The sequence below is a fragment of the Manacus candei genome, unplaced genomic scaffold (assembly GCF_025592945.1).
Source record: "Manacus candei isolate 608988 ecotype Guabito, Panama unplaced genomic scaffold, ASM2559294v1 h1tg000126l, whole genome shotgun sequence".
In the NCBI taxonomy this organism is placed as follows: Eukaryota; Metazoa; Chordata; class Aves; order Passeriformes; family Pipridae; genus Manacus; species Manacus candei.
The window spans coordinates 2,824,774-2,846,073 of NW_026138174.1; the positions used below are offsets into that span (position 1 = coordinate 2,824,774).

General features: G+C 42.5%; 1 protein-coding gene across 1 annotated transcript in view; it reads left to right on the top strand.

The window, feature by feature from the left end:
• Window positions 1-21,300, top strand: part of LOC127462341 (cell adhesion molecule DSCAM-like) — a gene marked incomplete at its 3' end in the record, with an annotated part of 313,820 nt that overhangs the window by 277,968 nt on the left and 14,552 nt on the right. The window contains exons 5-8 of the mRNA XM_051770867.1: window positions 1,684-1,962; window positions 4,742-5,017; window positions 8,312-8,608; window positions 9,449-9,724. Of these exons, the coding sequence (XP_051626827.1) occupies window positions 1,684-1,962; window positions 4,742-5,017; window positions 8,312-8,608; window positions 9,449-9,724 (1,128 nt within the window). The remainder of the gene's footprint in view (window positions 1-1,683; window positions 1,963-4,741; window positions 5,018-8,311; window positions 8,609-9,448; window positions 9,725-21,300) is intronic.

The following is a 21,300-nucleotide window of genomic DNA, read 5'->3' on the forward strand; positions in this document are numbered from 1 at the left end:
CAAATGTGGGCCCTGAGGCCACTGATGTGTGCAAAATAATTTGTTTAACTACTGGCTGACGCATTTCTAATGAGACAGACAGGACATTGATGTCAACTGGATGTGCTTCTGCCTTCAGTGGCACATAGAGAGCAGAGAAACCTCTGCTGTCACCTTTCATTGAACTTGGCATTTAGGGGTTTTTATCCAGATATTCACAAAATAAATTTATTTATTCTATTATCTTAACATCACGATTTTGGTTTCTGGATTGATAGTGTAACTCCCATAGTGCATTGAGCTATTTGCTCTCACCTCCCAGGTGTGGCTGCAGTTCATGGAGATATATCATGGAGGTATATCATGGTGAGATATTCATGGTGAGATATTCATGGAGATGTATCTAGGCTACTTTTAAACTAACTAGCTCAGGTGCTGATTATGCTGTTGCTGGAGCATCTTGAATTAAGCATGAACTGCTCCTTTAATCTCTCCAGCTCCTAAGAGGAACCTGCTGCAGCTGCCCTGTGAGCAGTACCTGAGTTTGTTAAGGACCACTTGAAAATGTCAAAATGGTTGCAGTCACACCTACACTAGGCAACTGTGATGTAGATACACCCAAAAAGAGATCAGTGTGTCAGATAGGAGCTGATCATCAAGTGAAGTTTCTCTGTGAGTCAGAAATCTTAGCAAAGTGGGTGTGTGTGATGAGAAAACGCTTTGATGAATATTTGTTGATTTATTGTTCAGTATTTATGTTGCAATAGCTCCAGGAGGGGCTTGCAGCCCGTTGCACAAAACTAAAAATCATGACAATTTCAGCCTCCAAAAGTTTTCAAACTTAAAAAAAAAAACAACCAAAATCCCAAACAGAGTAGTATTTCTGGTGGGGTACGGGCACCTCTGGTGAAGGCAATCCTGCCAGACATCTGTGAGATACATAAATATATCCCAGGTGCTTCACGAGTGTGTTTGTCTGAGAGCTGCTTTTGTCAGCAAGTTAAGCACAGAAAGTTGCAGGATTAAGCTGTTCTTGTCACCTTAAGTTCTTGTTCCAGAGAAGAAGAAAATACTTGTCTGTCAGACTGCAGACAGAAATTCCTGTACCTTTGCCCATTTCTCTCCTGACAAGGGAATAAATTGCTCCTTAAATTCAAAGCCTTCAGACCGCCGAGAAGAAGGGACAATGTGCTGGCTTCAACCTAGAATAGAAGTAGCAATAATTGTTAAAGCAACACATTTCTGGCTCTGATATGGAACAGAAAGGATGACCAGCAAAATGTTTGCCACCTGGAAAAAATCCAGTGAGAGGATTTCCAAGTAGTCCTGAGTTGCTTTAGCAGCATGTGCTGCTGGATCCCAGCCACCACTACTGAGCTGTTACAGACTGATGGCTGGGTCAGAGGGGCAAACTGTAGTACCCAAAACACTGAGCTGGTGAGTCAAAAACTGCAGGAGAAAAAAAAATCTCAGAATATGCTGAGTTGGAAGGGACCCACACGGATCATCGAGTCCAGCTCCTGACCCTGTACACCACGAGTCACAGCGTGTGCCTGAGAGTTTCATCCAAGTGCTTCTTGAGCTCTCTCAGGCTTGGGGCTGTGAGCCTGTTCCAGCACTCAACCACCCTCTGGTATGCATTTCTTAGCGGATTAATTTTAACGATCCCGTTGAAAAAAAAACACCTGCTGCTTTCCCTTCCAGATCCAGCGAATTCAGCTCCATCTATTCTAGATGGGTTTGACCACCGCAAAGCCATGGCAGGACAGCGAGTGGAGCTGCCCTGCAAAGCATCAGGGCACCCCGCACCAAAGTACCGCTGGCTGAAGGACAACGTGCCCTGGGAGCCCGACAGCAGGTTCAGGCAGACGGTGACGGGTCTGCTCATCGAGAACACGCGGCCCTCGGACTCCGGGAGCTACGTCTGCGAGGTGTGGAACAACTACGGCACCGCCGAGATGGTCGGGAGGCTCTACGTCAAACGTGAGTGGGGCTGGGGGGTGGGGGGGCTGGAAAAAGCTTAGGTAACATTTATTAATTATTAAATAATTAATTAAATAAATTAATTTAATTAATCAATTAAATTTAATAATTAAATTTATTTATTTAATTATTTATTATTAGTTTGTCAACTGCTGTTGAGTCATGAGGAGGGCTCCCTCGCTTTCTAAACTCCTCCAGGCAGGAACCTGGGCATGGCTGAATCCAGCCTTAGCCTTGGATTGTGCCAGCAGTTTAAATTTTAAGGAATTACAGAGGTGTGACTGAGCCGCTTTCATCCCGCGGGTTTCGGTGATTGGCAGAATGAGAATGTTCATATGAAATTATTTATTGTTCCGAAAGATCAGACAAATTTATTACTACAAACGATCAAATAAAATTATTTATTATTACAAATGTTTTCTTTTTACAAATGACCACTTAATCAGAATTATTTACTACACAATATTCAAGCTAAAAATACTAGTAGTATAGTATGAGATAGGATAGTGCGTTGTTCTGAAGCAGTTGTTGAAGAAATTATATTAAAGCAAGCAAAAATAAATGATTATTAAGGAGAGATTTGATGTGACTCACCCATACCAATACTCTTTCTCTCAGCCTTGAGGAGTAACCTTGGAGGGTGTCCCCACCCAAGGGAGAAATCTCCACACACACACCTCAAGAAGGGTTGTGTTAGAAGAACCTGACTGTATGAAAGGGGACTGGGCTTTTATAGTATAAAATGACTGACTGCTGGTCAAAAATTTCCAGGCCAGCTACCAGCTTATCTGTCACATCCAGCTTCAAAAAGCAGGATGTGTGTTGGGAGTTTGGTAAACCAGGCTGGTTTTAGCACAGTTCAACTCCAGAAACATTACCGTGGTGCCACCAGTAACTCCTCACAGATAGCTCGCACTGTTTGCATCCTTTGATTGGATTTTAGGTCTTGTCAGGGTAGGCCTTCCTGCCTCAGTAAGTCCTGGGCTGAGCCAAGACCTCAGGCCACTTTTTGCTTGGGTGTTTTCACCAGGAAAAGTGCTGCCTTATCTTGCTGTACCTTCTGCTTTGTTAATTTATCTTAGGAATGATTAAACTTCTCAAAGTTGTGGAACAAGAGAAAGTCATCTCTGCAGAGATGAGTTAGTTGGCCAATTGAGCGATCAGAAGTGCAAATAGATGCAATTTCTGGTGTAGCTCTGTAATTTATCACATGGAAGATGTGTAATTTAGAAGCTTGAATTGGATGCTTAAAAAGAAATTGCAAATGTTCTCATAAATAAAGCTGCCAAACTCTCCCTGCCATGACTCATGTTGTTCAGCAATATTGAGTACTCGTACCTCCACTCAGCTGAGTATTCAGGTGTGAATATCCTGAATGTTTCACAAATTCTGCAAAGATAATTATCACTTCAGGAGCACCTCACTGGAAAAATGCTGTTCTTCTGTTGTTAAAACAAAAATTATTTCCTGGAATAGAAATAATGCTTTGTGAACTAGTGTTTCCATCTCTGCAGCATGACTGGCAAACTGAAATGGGGCAAGTCTGTGAGAAGTTCAGGCCATAAAAATACCTTCATAAATACTTGCACATAATGTTTTTGGGCAAAATAAAATCGAGGTTAAAGATCAGCAATTTATAAATTATTATGGAGGAGCTTTGCTTCCCAAGGTATTCATAAATTGAGTTGAATTCAGTCTACCTGGGGTGATACAAAGTCAAAACTTATAGTAAATACTTTCTGTATTAAGCTGACAGAAAGTACCAGTTGGGAAAAGGAGTTTTACCCTCCTCTGCAAAGGAGGAAGTGGTTCACTGGCATCACCGTGACTCTGGGATGTTGGTGATGCCCTCGAGTGTGACTGTCTTGTTTAATGGGTTGTTGACACTTCTGAACCTTTGTGGTCTTTTTATAGGAAATATGGAGATATTCAGTGGTGAAAGTAATCCCTTACCTTTATAAGGAAGTCAAACCAATATATACAAAGCATGAGAAGAAATATGTGTTCTGTAATAACTGTTAGGTGGCAGGATAAAGATTGTTTTCCTTGCATTTATGTTTATGACTTCTCTTCAACACTTCATCCTCTTTTTTATGATACAAAGCTTGCATTATGTATGTCCTACTGTTTCTTAAGGCTGACTTGAAAATGTTGTAGTCCTCCCACATCAAAACAGAAAACCTTGTGAGCCCACACACTAAAACACTTCCATATCCATGTCTGATGGATATCCGTGGGTATACCTACGTTAACATCTTCCACCCTTGAAAGCTGATTTCCTTATCATTGGCATAGATTGCACTGCTTCACATCAGGGAGTAGTTTTGGAACGCATAAACTGGGCTTCTTTTGCAGGAAACTAAAACAGAAGATGAACTTCAGGAATGCACTTAATGTGTTCAAAGGTGCACACTGAATTCATGAGAAATAACATCCTAACCTCCCAAAACATGTGTAGTGCCATGTCTAGGCCCTCAGCACCAACAGTGTTACCTGTAGATCTGCTCCTGCTGTTCGTTTGGGCATGGGATTATATCATGTGTTGAGTAGGTTATCCCTATTGATCTATTTTTTTTTTTTATCATGTCTGTTAGTGGCAAAAATGCTTCTTGGAGTGAACACAGCCATCTGTTGTTTGTTTGTGTGGTTTTTTTTTAGAAGGGTGTGGCCGTGCTTTTTATCGTTCTCCTTAACTGATAGTTAATTTGTTACTTGCACAAAAATGCACATTTGTAACTTGATATATTCTATTTCCCCTTATTTTGATTTAAACCTCCAGAGCCACTAAAAGCCACCATCAGCCCCCGGAAAGTCAAAAGCAGCGTCGGCAGCCAAGTGTCCTTGTCCTGCAGCGTGACGGGGACTGAGGACCAGGAGCTGTCCTGGTACCGGAACGGGGAGATCATCAACCCCGGGAACAACGTCCGGATCACCGGGGTCAACCGGGAGAACCTCATCATGGACGGCATGGCCAAGAGTGACGGGGGAGCCTACCAGTGCTTCGTGCGCAAGGACAAGATGTCTGCCCAGGACTATGTCCAGGTGGTTCTGGAAGGTCAGTCTCCACCACTGCTTTCCCACCAGCAATCCTGGTGTCCGTGATAAGGTATAAGTTGTCTTTGGTGCCGTCGTTGTGTTGCCGGTGTATTTTGGTGCTGAAAAAAAATCACCAGAGCAGTTAATTAGGGGTGAGATAAGAAAGAGTTTATTTGCCAAGGCATTAGATGGTATACGACGCGCGCCCGCCGTGCCTGAGAGGTTACATTTTAGAATATCATCTGTCCAATCCCAGATGTGTCCACCCTGTGGCCTTTCCTCTGGTCCACCCCGGGTCCACCCCCTGAGAAATGGGTCTGGGGTGTATTTTGGGACCTCCTCTTCATCATCTTCAGCTTCATCAGAGCACAAAGGGTACATAGTTACCTAATTCTTGACTCCGTTTTGTTATTCAGGCCCTGATATGCTGTTCTTTAAACAGTCTAGGCCTTGCCTTGACAAAAGACAAAACATTGCCACTGAATTCAGGGGTAGGTTTGATATGGGGAGCATAGAATGGGGTAAGAGGGTTAGGGAATGTGTAAACAAGGGAAAGGAACAAGGGACAAGGGGGGGGGAGGAAGGTTGCTGCTTTTAAAAACCTACCTATAAAACTTACAAGTCTTACAAATATTAAAAAAATAAAAAACCATTAGGGGCTTAAGGCATCAGTTGTAAAGTGAACCCTAAAATCGGAGGGTACTCCCAGACTCTCGGTGGGGTTTGTCGTGCCCCGCTCTGGGCAAAAACTGATAGAATGGAAACACTGGTTTGAAAACAAAGATCCATCTGTGAGGGAAGATACAGGTACCCCCAAAGTGCAGTGGAAGGGTTGTAGGAAAATTTATTTCCAAAGTCAAGAGCACTGGACTTGAAGAACATTAACCTCAACAGCACTTTAAACACGGGGCGTGGGGGAAGACACGCCCCCTGTTCTTCTCTGGGCTTTAATAATTCCTGCCAGCCCCCTCTGTGGGGGCCTTCAAACATCTCTGCAAGGACTGACCTTTTTCTCGTACCAGGGAGAGTTTCTCTGGAATGCAGAAGAGAAAACATCTGAAACCATCTCTGGAAAAGATGCCCCTTCCTGACTGGAAAGTCTTCCTAAGCAAAATAAGCCCAGATCTCCTTGCTGTAAATCTTCCAGAAGAGTCTTCTACCCTTACACCTTCCCAAGCAGGTTTCTATTCAAATCCAAACCTCTCCTGGGCAGAGCTTTTCTGTTTGGCCTTATTGGCTGAAAGCTTGGGGATCATCTTAAATAACTGACACAACGTTCTACAGGATAATCAAGTGGGGAGAGTCATCAATTTGTACAAAGGCTGCTCACTAATGAGGCTGTAGTGCAGGCATGGCATGGACACTATTTTTAGAGTCTTTATAGGAAAAGAAGAGATTACCTGCCTGGACTAAGTTACCTCGGCAACCATCTCCCGTGACTAAGAAAGCCTAAAGAGCATATTGATAATCTATCATGGTGTCGAGAGAGTGCAGGTTATCAGAGAGCAACAGCAGGAAAGATTTCAAAGACACTCAGGTCTCGCTGGGAAAATAATGTCTGCTTTCATCTCAGAAAAAGCCTGTCACTTGAATTAAAAAAAAGGGGGGGAAAAAAAAAGAGGAGGAGGGATGGCAGAGGTACATGGTCTGCACACTCACAGGTTTATTGGTCCTGTGTCAGCTTTCTCTCAGGATAAAAAGCTTTTTTTTGTTGTTACTGTTGTTCTGCTTTCTGAGGGGTGACAGTATCTAATGCACAGCAAAGGAAAGGAAGAGAGTCAGGGATGAAAATAAATAAATAAATTAGGGCTCTGTCACACAACCGATGGGACAGAAATGAAAGAGAGAGAGGGGCAGAGGAAAAAATTATGAGATCAAATAAAATCAAATGCTCTTCCAGGGATGCTGAGGCCTTTCAGCATTCTGAGAGTGCCAGTGCTTATGTTTTTTACCCTGTGGCAAAGAAGGGAATTTTGCAGCCCTGTTTTTAATTCTAGTTTTTGGGGAGTCTTGCACACATCATACCAGGTCCCTCAGTTTCCTATGTGATGTGGCACTGACATTGCAATGGAAGAATCCTCCTAAATTTATAGGTAATACATAGCAGACTGTACATGAAGAGACGAATAAATAATGCATCACAGAGGGCGTGAGACTTGTCAGTCGTGTCCTGACATCCTCTGTCCTGCACCAGATTTGTCCTTTAAGGACAAACAAAATGAGTTTCCAAGTGTCTTTAGCCCCTCTCTGGGTGATGAGGCACCTTTTCCTCCTGTTTTTGCAGTCACTAATGCTGTAGGAACACCAAAATCAGTTGGTTTACATGCCACTTGGCCCTTTAAAACCCATCTTGAGACTAGATTGCTCCTTGTGTTCTTACTGCTCCCAACTGCACTGAAATTCCATCTTACATACGGCTTGGAAAGGAATATTTTCAAAGGAAGACAAATATACATTGAATGACCCCAGAAAGAAGTTCCTAACTAATAGCAGGATGTCAGCACTCCTAAATGTTCCCCCACTGAACTCTCTGGAGAGGTGGGTATTTAATCCTGCTCCCTGCTTACAAAGTTTCAGTGTCCATCCATTTTCTTGACTCACTTGCCTGGTAGAGGCTGAGTAAATTGGGAGACAGTTCACCGGATCAAGCGTTTGAGTGCTCTCATTCAGGGAAATATTTGTCTGTGGCACAAAATGACCACAGAAAGAAACTGGCAATCTGCTGTTACTGGCAATCCGTGTTCAGAAAAGCTTAATTTAACACTTTGCTAAATGGGGTGTTGTGGGTCAGGACTAAACTGCACTGGCACAGCTCTGTGGAATCAGCCTGTGCAAGTTATGCCTGGTTCTTGGCAACAGCATTCATCCTTAGCTTTCCAAGGAACTAAATCTACCAGGAGAATAAAAACCCCAGATGTGTTGAGGTTTTGCTGTGTGTCTTTTGTGAGGAATTGCACATGGCTTTAAAAGTTTTCTGCAGGAACCCGGAGGTTCATATAACCTGTGATATGTAACTTATGATATATTCACATAACTTATAGTTGCCTGTTCCATCCATTAAAGTGTTTTTCCTACAGCAGAGTCAATACCATGTTTCTTAGGAAATAAAAAAGAAACCTGCCATAAGCAAAGGGTCATTTAAGTCCTCTACCACCAAAAGTTGTTTCTCTCAATAATTAGAGTTGCATCCTGGAACACAATTGTTTGCATTATTTCTAAGAAAGACCTTGGCTCATGTGATGGGCTCCGGGATAGAGGGAACAAGCTTTACACCTCGTAAGCACTGTTTTCCTGCTTTTCTTTCCCTCGGCAGATGGAACTCCCAAAATCATTTCTGCCTTCAGCGAGAAAGTGGTGAGCCCGGGAGAGCCAGTGTCCCTCGTGTGCAACGTGAAGGGGACTCCCCTGCCCACGATCACCTGGACTTTGGATGAAGATCCCATCGTGAAGGACGGCAGCCACCGGATCAGCCAGATCATCACCTCCGAGGGCAACGTGGTCAGTTACCTGAACATCTCCAGCACTCAGGTCCGAGACGGGGGCGTTTATCGCTGCACTGCCAACAACTCTGCCGGAGTCGTCCCGTACCAGGCTCGAATAAACGTAAGAGGTGCTTGTCAAATCAGCTCCTCAAAAAAAAAAAAAAACAACATAACAAACAACACACATAACTCATTGTAGTGGAGAAGAAGATTCTTGCATGTGATGAAATGAGTCTTGGAATGCCAAAACCAACTTATTGTTTTTTCCCCACTCCCTTCTTTCCCCCCCGCTCTCTTTTCCCTTCCTGTCTCTCCAACCCCATCTAGAAAGTGTATGGGATGGTTAAATACTGAAAGAACCCTTTGGCTTGTGTTCTATAGTCTGTTTTTCCTGTACTCATCTCTACTTGTTCATGGTTTCTTTACTTTAGTCCTGCTGTGCATGGGGTATTTTTCTTTTCCTTTCCTCCCTCACTTGTCCAACATTCATTGTAATTATTCATGTATACAGAACTTTAGCTTGAATTTCTGGCTCTACATGGCATAATACCCACCCTCACGGTATTATACCTTATACACATTAAAAAAAAGCTAACTTTGTGAGTGTTCTCATGTGTAACGGGATTCTGGCTTTGTATCCGTGTTAGTATTTCACATTAATTAAATCACACTCAGCCTTTTAACTTGTAAGGCAGCAAAGATTTTATCAGGCAAGTGCAAACATATTCCCCCCCCCCACATAATTAGTATGGATGCTGCAGGGTGAGGAGAAAACTAGAGCATATAAAGATTAGGAAAACTGCTTAAGCAGCTCTTGAAAGGAAAAACTGTCAAATGCTAAGAAGTGTCGTGCGAGGCACATCCCTCAACGTCGTCAGCATTTGTACTTCTGGAAAAATCAGCACGCACGCTTCCTGAAGCGAACGTGCCCTTAAATTGTTTCCAAGAGTTTCTTTTTCCCTTTCCAGGGCCGGCCAGCATCAGGCCGATGAAGAACATCACGGCCATAGCTGGGAGGGACACCTACATCCACTGCAGGGTCATCGGGTACCCCTATTACTCCATCAAGTGGTACAAGAACTCCAACCTGCTCCCGTTCAACCATCGCCAGGTGGCGTTTGAGAACAACGGGACGCTGAAGCTCTCGGATGTGCAGAAGGAGGTGGACGAGGGGGAATACACCTGCAATGTCCTGGTCCAGCCCCAGCTGTCCACCAGCCAGAGCGTGCACGTGACGGTGAAAGGTGAGGTTAACCGGGAAAACCGCGCCGGGATAATTGCTGTGTCACCTGTGGAAAGGCAGAGTCGCGCGCACACAAGGGCTGTCCTGGCACTTAAGAAGGTTAATCCGGCTTTGTGTTTATTTTTAATGATGACACAGGTGCTCATCGGTCGCCGTGTCTTGTTCTCTCTTGACTTTTACCCTCCTTCGTTCAACTGCTCTCCAAGTGGGAGCCTTGCAGCAGCAAATTTTCCATGAGCGTTTTTCACTGCAACAATTAAGTCAGGAGATTAATGGTTTGTCCCCTACCTTTCACTGTTTCACTGTTTTCTCTGCTGGGTAGCAAAGTTCACATTTTCATTAGCCAGTGACTTTCCAGCTCTTAAAAAATGAGATGAGAATTTTAGTGTCTGTATTTTTACCAATAAGCAGAGACAGGAACTAAAAGCATTAACCTTGCTTTCCTCTTATTAAGTGATTATCTGAGTGCTCTCCACGCTTGGAAAGGTAACGCTGTAAATAAATGTGACTTGAAATTCTAAGAGGATGCTAAAAATCTATTCAAATAGTCCAAAACGAGGATGTTCAGATGGCCCTGAAAGACTTCAGCAATAGATGGAGAATAGGAATTTTTTTAGCATTGTGTCCTGACTATTCTGATATTGGCAATGCTCAGACCTATTCATAAGGATACAAAAGACAGAAAACCTGATTGCAATAGCACCTGCTTTTGAGCAATGGGGCCACTAAATAGTGCAATTCATGTGAACTTGTAGGAAGAATTGGGGTATAATTTCACTGATCCTGAAGTTCTTAGAAACTTTCTGAGCTTTTTTTTGTGGGGGAGAGGAAGTAAGGAAGGTTGATTCCTGTATCCATTCTCAGGTAAGATACAGAGAACAATAAACTAAAATGACTTTGTTATAGATATCTGACCTTTTAAATTCTTTCTGCTCTGGTAGTTTTGCCCTTTGGTATCAGCCTGGAGTGATGCAATTGCTAATTATTTCAAGAGGTTTAGGGGATTAGCTTTAAACCATGAGCAATTTGGACTCTGAAAGGCATGACATCTCACACACCTGAGACCATCAGGGGCCCTGGTCACATGCTGTGGTATAAAAACCTTTTCCTTTCATATATGTTGTACCTTGCTTGACGCCACAATAATATCACACATCTGTTGATACAGTTTAGGGGCTGAATGACAAATCAGTAACTGTGTTGCTGCTGCATTAACAGGCCACCGTGGTAAATCTGGTGGGAAATTCTGCCTTTTAAATGACTCCATTCTTCAAATGACTGTCAAAACGAATGTAGCCAGACAAAACAAATCCAGCAGTCTATCCTTACAGCTCAGGCATTTAGATCAAAACAGTACCAGCCACTGAGAACAGTAGCTGGTACCTCAGGTGCAATCCTGTTCTATCTTCCATTAGGTTACAATTTCGAACTTGACAATTCCTCCCCCAGAAAGCAGATTGCCAGCCCTCTCCACTTTGATTGAACTGTAGCTTTTGTCGGTGATTTGAATTCTTTGATGGTGTTCTGCTGTAATTCTGGATATTCAGCTGCCAGGGCCGTTGACTGGTCAGAAATCTTGAACAGTGACTGAATATGCTCTGAATAACTTTAATAAATTTATTGACAAGACACTGTTATTTGAAAAAAAAAATAAATGTTAATAACCTGACTTCATATGCTAAGCCCAAAATGTCAAAGGTGAGCTTCGTATGTCAGACTTGAACAGTTCTCAAGGTTCTTTTCTTGTATCTGGAGGTCAATATTGTCACAGGGGATTTTTAGATGGCTATGTATTGTTTTCTAGAACTACATAGTCTTTTTATCTGCCATTAAGGGAGAGTCAAAAGTGGCCCTGTTGCTTTAAAATATTATTAATGTGTGCATTGCCTTTTCACTTTATAGATTCCAAAGTTAACATCGTGACTTTCAGGCACTTGTATCTGATACTGAGAAATGCAAAATATGGCCCAGTTTACATACTGGAGGTTAAAAGTACTTTGAAATAGGACATTGTAAGGGGAGTTATTATCAGTGCTCAAATATCCTTATTTGTAGTTCAGTTTCTCATACCATCAGAATAATTATTTCTTCTCCAGAGAAACAGAGGGAGAATTCTTGTCCATCTTCAACATCATGAGTCCTTTGGTTTGCTCTCAGTTCTGCTACAAGTTTCCTGGGTGACCTCAACATCTGAAGGGTGATTCAGGATAGGTGACACTTTATGAGCTGTTACTTAGTATTTTATTCCCTCCATGTTCTGTTCTGAGGACAAAATTATTAATTTCCTCATGAGCTTATAACCTCTGTGGTATCCAAATGTTTCAGAAACAATATGTTCATTTTCAAAACCCACCTGGGTGACCAGGAGTCCTTTGGAAAATGGCAACTGAGGCACAGATTGAACTTAAAAGTATCCACAGATTTTTTAATGTTCAGTTTCAGAAGCCTACAGCTTAATTTTTCCAGTTCACCTGCTATTACATAGCATTTCTATGTTCAAAGCTCTGCTCCCATTGAAACGAATTTGCTTCTGAGAGTTTCTTTTCTTTCTTCAGAGCACTCACGTCACCCAGCTTAGTAACCTCCTGGGAAAGACAGATTAAGTAATTTAATTAGCTTTATCTGAGAGATCTGTGGCAAAGGTGAATGCAGAATTTGGCTCTACAGGGCAGCATTTATCTGTATTAGGTGAACAACTGGCTTTTCTTGTTGGCAGTCCTCTGCCATATTTACTTCTCACTTTGCAAATCCTCCAGCACATGAAGCATCTTTGTTCTGTCTTGAATGGGGGCTTTCTAAAATCAGCATTTAAATAAAGATGTGCAACAGCATGAGCTGTAATCCAATACAAGAGAACTATCCATTCTGTGGAGAATTTTGGGATTTACAAACATCCAAACGAAAGTGAAATCGTTCTTTGGAAATCATTATAAGATCACAGACAGGACAACAGTTTAAGTGAAATTCTGGCTACCAGAGAACCTGAGTGGGGCTTTCAGAGCCTCCCACCTGGCAGGCTGTCAGGGAGCCAAAAGCTTGGGAACTGGGCATTTATGTGCTGTTTGACCTTAGGCCTACTGGTTCTTTGCACTGTTGATCAGAAGGAGCAGTTAGACGCTCCATGAAATCAGTTATCCCATTTTTTAGGAGTAGCTGTTGCCCCTTGTCTGCATAGCCACCCGTGCAGTCTGCAGACTCCAAATAACTCTGTCCCAGAGAGATGTGGCATGTCAACCCTCCTCCCCCTCCACCCACCCTTACCTGTCCCTTGTCTCTGTCCCAAAACCTGACTTTGGAAGCTAGCAGTCCCATCACCTGGCTGCTGGGAGCTGAGTGGATAAGCTGGCAGGAAAATGTGCAGGTTTCTGGTTGGCAGACACAGCTCTGTTGGGACCGTGCCTGACTCCTAATGGAGCTTTTTGGAAATCAAGCCATGTTGGCGTTATTTTTTTTTTTTTTTTATATTTAGACAAATGAATTGGCCAGTTCTGAGTTCTGACACAAAGCCATGAAAACTCCCCACCCTGTAATGCAAAAGTAACAGGGGGAGACTGTGACTGTACTTATTTAATTTATGGTATTCTATACCTGCCCACCACTTGCCTTTGCAGCTGTAATAATACCTCTTCAACGTGTTTTGCTTTGGCCCATGTTAAATGTAATTTTCTTGTTTGCTTTTCTTTTTTTTTGTAAAGTAAACTGAACCCCCTTTCCTCTCCTTTCTTCGAAGTGGAAAAAGTAGTTACTGACATCTTCAAAAGTAATCATTGAGATTAGCCTTGCACAGGTCCTTGCCAAGAGCAGAATTATTCTCAGCACTGTTTTCTCACTCTCTGTTTGGCTCTCATGGATTTTCAGTGGGGTTCATACACATCTACCAGTGATAAAGGGCTACTGGAGTCAGAGATCCTAAGGAAAAGAATATTCCATGGAAGATGCACGTTTTGTGTTGATTCCTTCTCAGAATGACCTGTCCTCCTTAGTTTTCTCCAGCTCATCATTGTCCAGGTCCTGGCTCTTCTCTGGGTTCCAAAATCAATGTGTCCCCCATATCTTTGTCATCCCATTTCTTCACTTCCTTGTTCTCATGACTCAAAAATAGTCTTGCCCTTCATGAGGAGCTCCCAACCTTTTCTCCAGCCTCCAGTTACAGCTCTGGTCTAGCTGACAACATGGTATTTGGTCAAAGGTTGGACTCGGTGATCTAGGAGGTCTTTTCCAACCCAGATGATTCTGGTTGTGGTTCTGTGATTCTGCCAGCCTTCACTTTGTCCATCTCCACTGGGTTTCAGCCCGTCTCCCCCTCACATGGCTCACTGCTCACTGTCAGTGCTGTACCTCACCCCACTGTTCCCTTGTCCCGGCCTCGCATCCCCCAGCAGTTTCCCAGCTCCACTTTCCCAACCCTTATCACCTCTGCAATCCCACCACAAGCCCAGCGCCAACTTCTGACATCCCCCCACTGGTCCAAATGCAATTCTATAATTCCCCTTTGTTACCCCCTGTGCCACTTTCAGCTCCATCCCTTGCATGCCACCTGCATGCTCAGCAATGCAGGCTGGTTCCCCATGCTGCTCCCTTGGCCCCCACATCTCTTTCCTTTCTCTCTGCATTGAAACAACTTTTTTTCATGCTCCCTGGGCCCAGCACGGGAGCTATTTGAGCTCTAGAGAGACAAATCTGCTCTGATTTCTCACTTCTCACCAGGCTGCGCCTGCCCCACGTGTCTGGAACTGACTCAGACACTGAAGGATGTGTTACTCAGACCCTGGGAGATCTTAGCTGTTAGTCACTGGAAAATATCCTCTCAAGATATGATCACTGTGGGATTTTTGTCTATCTGTTTACTTGGTTTTACTCAGACAGCAAAATTTGGGCACCCTTGTGATGACTTTTCATAGGGGCAGCAAGATATCTGATGCTAGTGCCAGCACCTGCCAAACTTGAAATCCTTGCTGCTAACTCGTGGGACTTCTCATATTCTCACAATGTCTTTTTTATTTTTATAGTAGAGTTTATTTATACTGCATCTCTATTTTTCCACTCTCACACCTTGTTCTTGGAAAGGGCCAAAGAGTTGTAGCTGAAACTTTCCAGCTGAAGTGGCTCAGCCTGAGGCAGACACCTGGCCTGGAAAAATGCTATCCAAACAAAAGTCAAACTGCAAGCACGTGGAAATAGTCTTATGATGAGAAGTGTTGACAAACAAAAAAAGAGGTTATATTACCTACCCCACCTGGAAGTTTCCTGTTTCCATTGAAAAAAACCTCCAACCTTCAAGTGCAAAATTGTAAAATAATAATAGCAGCATCTCTTTTACAGCATTTTAGTAGATCCCAGAGCATTTTAAAAACAGGAGTGAGTTATTATCTCCATTTTTTATTATGCAATTCATAGTAATAGTTTTCCCAGCTACAGTAAAAGCCATCAGTAGTAAGTGATGATTTTCTTGTCATCAGTCCCGTGGGACACATTCTCATGTAAACAGCCTGCTGCTATTCACACTTCTCCAACAGGAATTAATTGAAAAAGAAACCCCTGAGAGGGAAGGGTACAGCATCATTAAAATAAAAAGTGTGGTGTTCAAAAGGGCTGTTTCTGATCTTGTAGAACTTGTACATCTCACTGATTTAGAAGGTTTTTCGTTGCCTTATACCAAAGTGATAGCACTTCACCTGTTGTGAACCACATAAAAGAATTGTATCAGCCTTGTTTCTTTTTAGAAAACAAGCAAAACAGACAGGGGCTGCTTCTAAATAGCTTCATGTTGCAACTATTTGAATAGATTCTCCTCACCTTTCCTTGGAAGCATCTAGCTTCTTCTGACATATAAAATATTATTGGTGCATTTGCATTGCACTTCTGCTCAGGGAGGGCTGGTTTAAATAGTGAAAAATGTGCAGGCACAAAAGGGGAAAAACATCAGGGGAAATCTTTTGAGGTTTCTTGGGATCATGGTGCAATCTGTCATCAATCAGTCTGCTAATCTGTTCAAATTTCAGGCTGTGCCATGGATTATGCCAAGTGTGAATTCAGTTTCATGCACATATCTAAGACCTTACCTGTCCCGCTGGCCGAACCTTGCCAATAACTTGAGCCAGAAAAAACTTCTGGCCTTGATGTCCTTCAGATATTTCTTCTATTACATCACTTTCTGCCTTTCTCTCACTCTCCCACGCAATATGGGCTTGGATCCCTCCAAACCTGTCACAGCTTCCTCAGGAAGAAATGTTCAGATGTCTCGAAGTGACAGGGCTGTCACGGGCAGGAATCACGCAAGGACCACGTGATGAGAATGGGTGAGAATGTGCAGTTGTGCAAAACACCCTGCAAAAATGCACTTACCAGTCATCCTCAGGTCACATAATGGGCATGGGGAGCAAGGAGAGGCAGAGTCTGATTTAAGAGAATGTGCATTTTAATAAGGATGTCTCCTGTGTAAGAAGCCCACCACTTAACCTAACGAAAAGACCAAAACAGTCTGGTATTCTTGTAAGGTTTTTTTTTTTGCCATTCAGCACAGAGCAACTCAGGGTTGTCTTTGCATTAAAACAGCTGACTTACACTCTTTAAAATCTCACAAGTGTCATGTGGATGCTGCAGTTGTGTCTTATTTTACAGCAGCACACTTCTAATGTACTGCGTTCCTAATGACTTCACCTCTAACACTGCAGGAAATGGTCACCCAAAAGTGTCTGTCAAAGTTGTTTCACTGCTGTCCTCATCTTCAGGATGAGGAATTACTATGTACAAACATAAAGCTTTTCACTTAAATCTAAAATAAGACTCCCTGGGTTTGTGCACAGTCTTATGTCTTTCAAACACAATTTAAGTTGGTATATGGGTGCCTTTATTTATGAATTATGTAAACAATGTGAAATGAGCCTTAATACTTGAATAAGAGCCTCAGCTAAGGAGTTCAAGAGTATCTGTATGTTATGCTTGGGTTTATCAAAAGTTTGCCCTCTTCTCTCACAGTGCAGCTTTATTTACTTCAGGTTTGGGAGAAGGAATGTTCTTCCTCCTTTTTCCCTGTGTTTGTCAAATATATTTGAAATACTACCTTATATATTCACTGAAACTGCCCTCAAAATTTTAAGCACTTTGCTGCACCAGGTTAGTGAGAGCTATTAGCACTGTGTGTGTAAGTACATGTAGTAAGGACATACAGAAAGCAAGACTGTGTGTGCATGGCAGGTTTGGAGGATGCTGACCTCATTTCAAACAATGTGTACAACACACATCATCCCAAAAATCTCCAAAGTATTAACCCTGAGAAACAGAAGGGTGATATAAAATCAGCTGCTTATGTACAGTCCCGGGGTGAAGGTGAAAGGGATGGTAGTGTGAAACCAAACAGCTCAAGGGAAAGATTTTCAGAGACAAAGATCATTCTGTTGAAGTCCTCTCTCGTCTAAACCTGTAACTTTTGGCTCTGATTTTGTTGATCTTAACTTTTCCCGGTTATACTTGAGGACAAAGATCATTTTAGATCATTTTAGGGGCTTAACAAGGGCAGTAGCTCTGGACCAGGTTCGAAAAGAATAGTAAAAGTAACTTCTTAGTACTTCTGGACATGTAACCTGCAAGCGAGGCCTCTAATCAGGCAGTGCTTTAACAACGAGGGTTAACTGCTTGTTGTGTTAAGATGCTCTTGCAGCTGTTTTCTTATCTTCAAATCTAGGTTTTGTCTTTTGAAAATTAGTAGCAAATGCATCCCCCTGGGCAGGGAACTGAGCTCCCATCATGCCAGGTTTGCATGGTGCTGCAATATGATAAGGGCATTCACTTCTGCCCTCACAAAGGGGGCTGAAAGGAGGTGGTTCTGTAGATGGATGAGACATGACTCTTGGTTTCTACACAATGTTTTAAACCCTCTCTCCTTTTGGAGGAGCTCCCATAGCAGCATCAGGAGCCTGTGAACACCAGTGTTGCATGGCAGGGAAGGGGAGTGGGGACTAAGGTGAAGGGTGAAGCCTTTTCACATGAAATCCAGGATCACGCAGCTGCCCAAGGAGGCTGCACAGCTTGGTGGTTATTATTTTGCATCAGACATCAATATTCATTGCCAGAAGTATTTTGTATTGCAGACACAACTCCTGAAATAGTGTTGTTGGAAGAAAATCCGCTAGGGAACTGTTTATACTGATAAAGCAGGGGATGGCTTTCATTTTTCTGTGCAGAGCCATGGGAGAGGAGCAGCATGTTCACAAGGCTGCTGCAGGAAACAGGCCATCTGCAGGATGCCCTGTTTTAGTGAATCATCTCAGCAGTTCCTTCCAACATAACTCCCATGGAACTGAGGGCAAGAAATTAAGGATGTTCCTCTGCTAATGGAGAGCAGCGTGGAAGCCCTCCTTGCCCTCCTTTACAGCAATCTCCCAGAGGTACAGGAGACCTTGCTAGGGCACAAAAACATAATTTAAATCTTCCTGTATTAGCACTAATGAGACTGGCCCGTGCTCCCCTTCTTAAACAGACACTTAATTCAAGCACTCATCAATAAAGCACTCCCAAGGCACAGCACTTGGTTGCATGAAGCACAGATTTTCACTCTCTTGCCCATTGCAGGGAGAGAGAAACATCCCTCCCACGAACAGAATCACACATTCATATCCTGTTCTCCCTTTCTCTAGTTAAGATGTAACAACACATATATATAAAATAGCATAATTTCCCCCCCAAAATCAAATACAACCTCTGAAGTATGGTCAAATTGAAGCTACATATAGGAAGGGAAAATAAACACACCTTGAAGTATTTAAACATACATTTCAATACATCTGTCCTACTGTAAATTTTCTGTCTCAGAGTTAAAATACTATATTATCTTATATTTTTAGTGCTGTTTGGCAATGATGCAGCTTTAGTTTGAAAAAAAAACCTCCACATGCTAGTTAATCAAACTTGATATTTTCTTCTGTCAAGGATATATGTCAACTTTTTATTGCAGATATATGTATAGAGAGAGAGAAAGAGATGGCAACTTTAGTGTTTCAGAAATTAATTGCCTGTCTTCATCACATATTTTTAATAAGTCATTTTTTTGTGATCATTTTCTTCTTCAAAATAGCAGGAAGAAAATTTATGTGCTGTGTTAGGTCACCAGAAACTTCCTTTATCAAACCAAACTGGTGAACACTAAAAAGAACATTGAAAAATGTTCTTCAATACTTCAGAGTTGTTGCTAGACTATTTACTTTCTTTATAGTACTGATTTTAAATCACACACTGGTTTTTAAAATAAGCTCCTTGTCAGGACTGGAAGCTGCTGCAGGTTGAATATACATTATATTTTATGAGGCAGAAATATATGCTGATTTCCTCTATATCTTAAAAACCTGAGTAGAAGGGAAATGTGCTGTCTATAAATATTTTAGCCAATTTCTGAAATGCTCTGCAGGCTGCTACTTAAATTTTAGGGTTGGTAAATGCAACCTCGCAAATCAATATTTTCCAAAAAATACTTCAGTGTGACCTAATGATCCTGCTCCCTGTTTTCTTCATCAGGGAGATGGAGAGCAAAGATGCACATAATAATCCCCGAGCAATATTTTGTCTGACTTCTGATATCGTTTTGTCCGACTTCTGATATAATTTTGTCCACAAAAGATTGGTTCAAATTTGTTCCACGCTCAGCAGAAAACACAGAAGCAATTTTGCCTTCCTGTTGTGAGTTTTAGAATGTCTTTCAGTAATGATGTCTGAGAGTGAGGGGAGGGTTTGGGCAGAAATGTTCTAGGGGGGGACTTGGCATTTAGCAGATATTTGCACTCAGCAATGGGAAAGGTTATGTCAAAACCTTTTGACAGACACGTTCGAGTAATTTCTCACTCCCATTTATATTATAAACTGCTCATCAATAAATGCTGAGAGAAATTTGGCCTTTTTCTGCTGCTGTACAAAGAATCTGAGATAGCTCATGTGAGTGGATTAACTTGAAGAGGCAGGCAGACATTTTGCCTCACTTTGTGGCAGTAGGTCCCCCGGTGAAAAAAGCAGATAACTTCCAGTGCTCAAAGTTCAAATAAACAGGGTGATTTCTACCAAGTTTCTTTTGTTCTGTATGACTGATCTGCCAGATTTGCAGGATGCAACAGGACAGGTTTTAGTGATCTGAGAGATGGCAGCCTGGAAAAAGTCTCACAGCATGTCAGAAAAATTGATTGCAGTGGTACTTCTCACTACCATGGACATGGAGCCACTCTTGGGAGAAGCCAGGGAAAGCCTGTATGTGTGCCTGATGTGGCAGCTGAGCATGGTCATAACTTCTCCTCAGAAAAGGGCATCACGGCTATGCTGGAAAACGGGAGTTAGTATCTGATTTGTGTCAACCTCTTGCACCGTGATGTGCATGTACACAAGGATTTGAACAAAGCCTTAGTCCTTTGGGAGGTTTGTTATCACAGAATCGTGTTGGAAGGGACCTTAAAGATCATCCAGTTCCACCACCTTCCACTGGACCAGGTTGCTCCAAGCCCTGTCCAACCTGGCTTTCAACACTTCCAGGGATGGGGCAGCCTGAGCTTCTCCGGGCAGCCTGTGCCAGGGCCTCACCACCCTCAGTGTAAAGAATTTCCCCCTAATATCCCACCTAAGCCTTCTCTCTGTCAGTGTGAAGCCATTCCCCCTTGTCCTGTCACTCCAGGCCCTTGGAAATAGTCTCTCTCCATCTTTCTTGTCGACTCCTTCAGGTCCTGGAAGGCCACAATTAGGTCACCCCAAAATGCTCTGAGCTGACAAGTAATGGTCACAGGTATCTGTCTCTGCATCCCAGAAACAGGACACTGGCAGAGGAGCAAAACTGCTGCTGGGGAAGTCACTGGGCTGGCACACATTGCAACCCCTTTGGAGAGCTTTCCTGCTTCAGTTCTGAGGAAAGCACAGCCTTAGAATTGCTAAAGGGAGAAAGGACAAAAGAAATACAATTAGGTAAAGCCACCAACTCCATTTTCTTCTGCAGCTCGCTCATATAGATCACTATAAATGTTCTGCTCTGGGTATCCTTCCATCTTTCCTGTTAAAGATGTTCAGATGTACTACAGATTATGTGTAAGTGATCTCTCAGGCAGTAGGAGAATGCACTCCTGTATCTAAGGGACATAACCTCCAGGAACCTTCTGCTTTGATAAACGAGGGTTTGAGTACTGCTTGCAAAGTTGGTTGTGCAGCCTTTTCAGGAGTGATGGATGGAAACCTATCTTAGATCAATGCCCTGGCTGTCAGAGTGCTCCCCTGAGAACTGGAGAAGATTTTGATTCCTTCACCTGACTAAGTATTTGAGACTCAATTTACCAAATTGTTAGTAAACATTCCAACCACAATCCGGCAAAAGTGAGGCACCCTCATTATCCTTTCTATATTTATTTAATCTAACCCACTGTTTCATTTGTTTTTAGCAAAAATATCTGAAAACAACAGATTTTTAAGACATAGAATTCTCTCCTATGATAGAAAATAGGATACTTTCTTGCATGATTTTTTTTGGTTCAGCCACAGAATGCTAAGTAAAGAAAAAGAAACAAAACAGATTTGCCAGATTTTTCCTTAGCAGGAATTAAACACCAGCTTGAATAT